The sequence below is a fragment of the Anopheles bellator genome, chromosome 1 (genome assembly GCF_943735745.2).
Source record: "Anopheles bellator chromosome 1, idAnoBellAS_SP24_06.2, whole genome shotgun sequence".
Lineage (NCBI taxonomy): Eukaryota > Metazoa > Arthropoda > Insecta > Diptera > Culicidae > Anopheles > Anopheles bellator.
The window spans coordinates 29812845-29818964 of record NC_071285.1 but is presented as its reverse complement, the minus strand read 5'-3'; the positions used below and the strand labels follow the sequence as shown (position 1 = coordinate 29818964).

Sequence of the window (6120 nt, the reverse complement as noted above, 5' to 3'; positions counted from 1 at the left end):
CTCTTTCTCTTTCTCTTTCTCTTTCTCTTTCTCTTTCTCTTTCTCTTACTCTTTCTCTTTCTCTTTCTCTTTCTCTTTCTCTTTATCATTTCTTATCTCTATGCCAACTTCAACACGCTTCTATCTCTGGGCTTCCATCTCTTTACTCAAAATTATTTCAACAAAATTTACGTTCTTTGTGCGTGCTTCGTACGACAAATTTTCTGATTTTTGCATCTGATGCGCTGCGTTTGTCACTTACAGTTTACGATACGTAATGGTAGAGGGCGTTTCGTTGGTGTACCTGGTAGCGATAGAAAACCACTGGTACTCTCAACATATCTCGATGCACAAGAACACCTGCCATACGCCGATGATTCTAACGCGGTAACACCGATGTCGGAAGAAAATGGTGCAATCATCGTTCCTGTATATTATGCTAATTTAGGTACACTATAAAAAAATTACAAGTCATTTTCAAAAGAATGTCAATTACTTTTTCCAATTACATATACATACATCTTCATCTAATTCATGAAATTAAGTTTCGTTACACAGTATACCACTCTATGGGACTATATATTTTATATCTTTCATAACTGCTACTTTTTATTCGCAAGCATAGGTTTCTTCTAACTTTCTGTCAATAATATTAAAATGTTTAGCTCACAAACACGTACGATTCGGTTGAACGGAGATGATTTAATATCATTCAAATTTTTTTATAGTGTCCATATTTATCTAACACAACTCCAGCTCGGTTGTTTTTAAATGACAAAAGTACATCGAAACCAACGGTATTATTATTGAAAATGGATCAATGTGCTTAGCGAAAGACCGAGCTGTTGTTGCAGCTTTGCAGTAATGTTCAACACCTTGGAAAATTTTAAGTTCAGCAGATCAGCTATTAATGCTGCATAGTATTTTCAAATACATCTGACCAAACATCGCCTAGTGAGAAGTTACAAATGATTCAAATTAATGCATTCTGATCTGTCTTATCCAAATTTTTATGCCAAAGACCTGTCATTGTTTATCAGTATTCCATGTCCATTACTCTACAAACAAAATTCGTTTTTACAAATCCTTTGAAAATTCATTAAAAGCTGACTTATGTTAAACATGATCGCACTTTCATAGAAGCTTACCGCAAAACCGTTGATCTGTAACTATCTGTTCTAAAGTGCTTTTTTAAATTTCACTTCGAAACGCCGTTATGCATTGATAATGGTAATGTTTATCGTGCGTATACCAGGCTCGAGACACTCTTCATACACGTCTCATCAATCGCGTATTTCGTACACATCGCACGGCGATTTGCTTGGTGGTATGACGAAGGAAAGCCGACTGCGCAATCGATCTGCGCGAAACACTAACCATTCGATCGTGTCTCCACCGAATGTGACTAGCTTGCCCTATGCCGACACCAACCACAAAGGACAGCGTGACTATGTAAGTGGGTCTGCGAAGCCGTGCACGAAGGTATCGACGAGCAGTTCAATTTTAAATCGATTGTTTCCATTAGGACATGTCACAGGATTGCCCAGACGACGCTGCTAAGATAAAACACAACGACAATCCATTCATAGAGCCCGTTCAAACGCAAACTGTTGTAGATATGAAAGGTACTTTCCCAAAGAGAAAAGAAAATACGAAAATGAACGAACAATAATATTTCGACCATTTTTGTAGACGTCATGGTATTGAACGACATTATCGAGCAAGCTGCTGGACGGCATAGTAGAGCTAGTGATCACGGAGGTAAATTTATGTGAAAACATCGTACAGTTTCGGGTCTCTTTCTTTCCAACACAACATATTTGGTAAACACAGTTTTTTTCCCCAATGTTCTATCTTCAGTATAATGTATGCCGTACTACGTGTTATTTAAAAAATGTAATAGATTTTGTCAACATTTCCTTCCAAATGATCGTGGTACACAATCCGATAGAACTTGTTTTGTGCTATGTACTTTTTTACAACGTGTGAATATTTTTACAACATCCATCGCTGCTATGACACTATGATTTACAATGTTACTTTTTGTATGTTTAGTGTACGAATTTTCTTGATATGATTAGTTTGAGAATTTGATAACCCCCATTTTTACCCCCGTTTTTTCTGATGTTTTCCATCCCAGGCTGGTGTTACGCCTGAAAAGTGGTTTAAGGTCATCACAGAGTGAAGAAAATATATAAAGACCATTGCCGCCACCTCGTTCCCAAATTTTCCGGAACGTTCAGTTTGAAACGTTCGTGGCGTTCCAGTGTAGCCTTAAAATATATTTTGTAAATAATTACCCTGTTCCATTTTTTGTAACTTTTTGAATCACCTTTGCGTATTAAAAGTTATGATTAAAAGTTAGTAAAAGTATTAAAAGTTAGAGCATTGGAACGTGTTCAGTGATTAATTATTTTTAATCAGTAATCATCCGAATCAACAGGTAGCACCCTGCTCGTCTGTTGTAGTATAACTTTTTACGCAAATTGTACTTGAAGCGAGTATCGTCAATATGTTTCGATTGCGTAATTTTGAGAAACCGATCGGGGTATTTGTCTCTTCTCAGCGGACTTCGACTTTGAAAAAAACGCAAATTTTTCATTTTATGATTTTTCGGCAGAACATACTTTTTCCAATCCGCGTCCGTGGTTTTGCGTCTCATTATTAACTCTAACATTTCTTCTATTTCCCAACTATAATAACTATAACAATTACATTTCAAACCAACTTGCTGCTAGCTCGTAATTACTTAGTTGACTCCACTTTCTTGTGTTTTATTTATCTTTTTTGGGAGAATGAAACGTTGCATCGCATAACGTGGATACAATTGAAAAATGTCATTTCGGGTGGTAAAGGAGAACTCAAATTTCAATGGTTGCAAATTAATATTGCAAAGTAAAATGGTATTCTTTTAGCTGCTTTTCAGGCAATGTTATGGTTTTCATTCGCGTATGCATGCCAACATGGAATCGAATAGATTTTTCATAGTCTTGGATGTGCCTTAAATGATTTATATCTTTTTTCAAGTAGTAAGCATGCAACTAGCTGTAGTAGAGACTTAGAACTAATCGTAGAACTATTATTCACGCACATGACACAGTTCTCATATCATCACTTCAAAAATTCATGTGCGGCATGAACAATCAATATTTTCCACATTCTTTTTGCATCCCAGTTTTTTGCTTCGAATTTCTTTGTCATTTGAACGTTGATTGTAGCTACGCATTTTGTTAGCAAAGAACGTTTACTAGAAAATTGGTTCAAATAAGCCTTAACTTTCCGCTGCCGCTTTAAGCTGCTTAAACGCTAATTATAGTTATTATCAACGGTACAGTATTTACGTACTGAAGCTTTATATACAGAACAAAAAGAACACAGATTTATTAAAAAAATATGATGCCTAAATGTTGCACACCTTACTTTTTCGTAGACTATTACTACTTTCTCTCTCTATTAAATGATCGCCACACGATAACTACGCAATAAGAAGTTTACTAGAAAAGGTTTAGTAAACAATATGGTGAAAAGCATTTGTATTTCAGAAATTGATGACGTTCGCCATGTCATGTGAATGTGTCAATGTCAGTAGAAATAATGAAATCTTACAGACTTTGACTTTGTACAGAATCTTACATAGGCACTGATAAATGATTTGAATGCACACGAGACTGAGGCAAATGAATTCTTTTCACACGGCAATGTAAGAGTTTTTTTGAGAATCTTGATCGGATCCACACTACCGCATGGTGTCTATGCTGGACAAGAATTGACCTTGTGGTCCACGATTTGGCCAAAACCCAACGTTGGGTTCTGCCTAAACTCCCGGAAGACAGTCAGTCGCTCAGCATTCAACACAAAGTAGTTGCTTACAAAAATATTCACCCTATTTTTGAAAAAGTTTATCTTAATTCACGGGCGCTTCGTCAAATTCCTAAAACTCGGAAAATCCCGAAGCCAGCGCAATTTTAGTGAAGTCGCGAGTAGATTGTAGCTTTATTTCCCGAGATTTCATTCCAGATTGACGAGATTAGCATTACATGAAAGCTTTTTGGACCGTAGCGGCAGTTGGCCGAATCTTGATTTTGTTCTAATGCAAGAGCTAAAGCACACCCTTACGATGCCCTCTTGCATATAGTCTAATAGTAGCTTTGTTTAGATATTTCTACTGCTTTTAATCACTGGACCGATAAGTAGGTCCCATTTTTCTCCTACCCCATCGTTGTTACGCAATATCAATCGATCGCCCAACTTTTGATTGCGCGGTAAACGTATTGCCAGAACAAAAAAGACAAATATAACACAACCGGAAGTGAGTCAAAGCCCGTGCCACTAATGCCCGCCTACGATGTTCAGTCTCTGTTTATTACTTCCCCACAGAGGACGACGAAGAAGATGGTCCAACGTTCAAGGATAAGGCCATCGAGTTCCTGATGAAGATGATCGACATCTTCTGCGTGTGGGACTGTTGTTGGGTGTGGTTAAAGTTTCAAGAGGGTGTGTCGTTCATTGTGTTTGACCCCTTCGTAGAGCTCTTCATTACGCTCTGCATTGTGGTTAACACTCTCTTTATGGCGCTCGATCACCACGACATGGACCCGGACATGGAAAAGGCTCTCAAGAGCGGTAACTACGTAAGTATTGGGTTGTCCTGTGGCATCGCGGGATTGCACGAAGTACAAAAGCGCAAGCGAATCGCATGCTTGCCGCCACGTGACTGGTGTCGGTTGACCATTGAGCGCGGTTGTCTCGTTTCAGTTCTTCACCGCGACGTTCGCCATCGAAGCCACCATGAAGCTCATTGCCATGAGTCCGAAGTACTACTTTCAGGAGGGTTGGAACATTTTCGATTTCATAATCGTGGCTTTATCGCTGCTTGAGTTGGGGCTCGAGGGTGTTCAGGGATTGTCAGTATTACGATCGTTCCGTTTGGTAAGTAGCCGATGTTCGCCACCAGTCGAAGAAGCTGCGTGTTGTGCAGCAGTGCGCGGTTGTAGGTGCTCAGTGAAAGCACAGTCACTAACGACCTTTACAGCCAAATGTCCATTCTCTCTGGAGCAGCACCCTTATCGTCAATACTGTACCCTCTCTATATATGTAAGATGTCTCCGTAGATGAAATTTTGAGTAACCGGATGCACTTGCAATTGCAGCTAAGAGTGTTCAAGCTGGCAAAATCGTGGCCAACACTCAACCTGCTCATCTCAATCATGGGGCGCACGGTTGGTGCGCTTGGTAACTTGACCTTCGTGTTGTGCATCATCATTTTCATCTTTGCCGTGATGGGGATGCAACTTTTTGGCAAAAACTACACAGGTAGTGTGCTCCGTTCGCCTGACCAGGGCTGCCTGCCAATTCCTGGACCGCTGGGCACGCAGACGTTTCCAGCGCGCTCCCCCTCGCTATCTGCTACCGTTTTCTGGCAAACTCTTTGCTGCCATTCTATATAGCTATGTAATTTCGATCTACTTTTACCTACTTTTTTACTATGTAACCACACTCATCTAGTACTTACGAACAACAACAGCAACAGGTGTATAGCTCTCACCGGCACCGTAGAGTACCCAAAGTCGATTAAGTTCTTGCATCCTGCAGTGAATGGCGATGCTCTGGCGTTCGGTGAAATAGTTACAGACCCATGCGTGAACAGAGTTTACGATACGATGGTTGTAAATAAATTACACGAAATATTTCCCACCTTTCTTTCGAATGTGCCCCTAAGGCAATAGAGCTAACGTTGTACGTTTGGAATGGACAACTTTCGAATCTAGACCTTTTTTGCTGACAAATTGACAATCGGTAGAGCATTATTGGTAGCCTGCATTATTGGACTAGCATGATACTAAACAGCAGACAGTAGCAGAATTGACCGACACCCACTAATGCTTGGCACACTCCTTGGCGCTGCTGGCATTATCTCGAACGGGGCAATCTCCTTGGGGTTGCTTCACTCAAACACTCCAGCCCCCGCGAACTCGAAGTAGCCGTGGAGTGCTTCCGTGAAAGAGGCTTCGAGCTTCGGTTCATACAGCTTTTATCTACTGTTCTTTTTTCTCTCTCTCTTTCTCTTTCTCTCTCTCTCTCTCTTTCTCCTTCTCGTTCTCTTTCTCTTTTACATTAATGCTGCCTAATATTACTATTTTAT

General features: G+C 39.9%; 1 protein-coding gene across 34 annotated transcripts in view; it reads left to right on the top strand.

The window, feature by feature from the left end:
- LOC131206638 (sodium channel protein para) overlaps window positions 1–6120 on the top strand; it is a 30483-nt gene that overhangs the window by 13968 nt on the left and 10395 nt on the right. For 24 of the 34 annotated variants that reach the window (XM_058199292.1, XM_058199288.1, XM_058199286.1 and 21 more), the window contains 7 exons: window positions 244–427; window positions 1235–1431; window positions 1505–1604; window positions 1672–1740; window positions 4333–4610; window positions 4735–4908; window positions 5129–5291. In XM_058199292.1, coding sequence (XP_058055275.1) covers window positions 244–427; window positions 1235–1431; window positions 1505–1604; window positions 1672–1740; window positions 4333–4610; window positions 4735–4908; window positions 5129–5291 — 1165 coding nt within the window. The remainder of the gene's footprint in view (window positions 1–243; window positions 428–1234; window positions 1432–1504; window positions 1605–1671; window positions 1741–4332; window positions 4611–4734; window positions 4909–5128; window positions 5292–6120) is intronic. The other 10 variants (XM_058199269.1, XM_058199289.1, XM_058199284.1 and 7 more) reach the window with 1 other exon arrangement.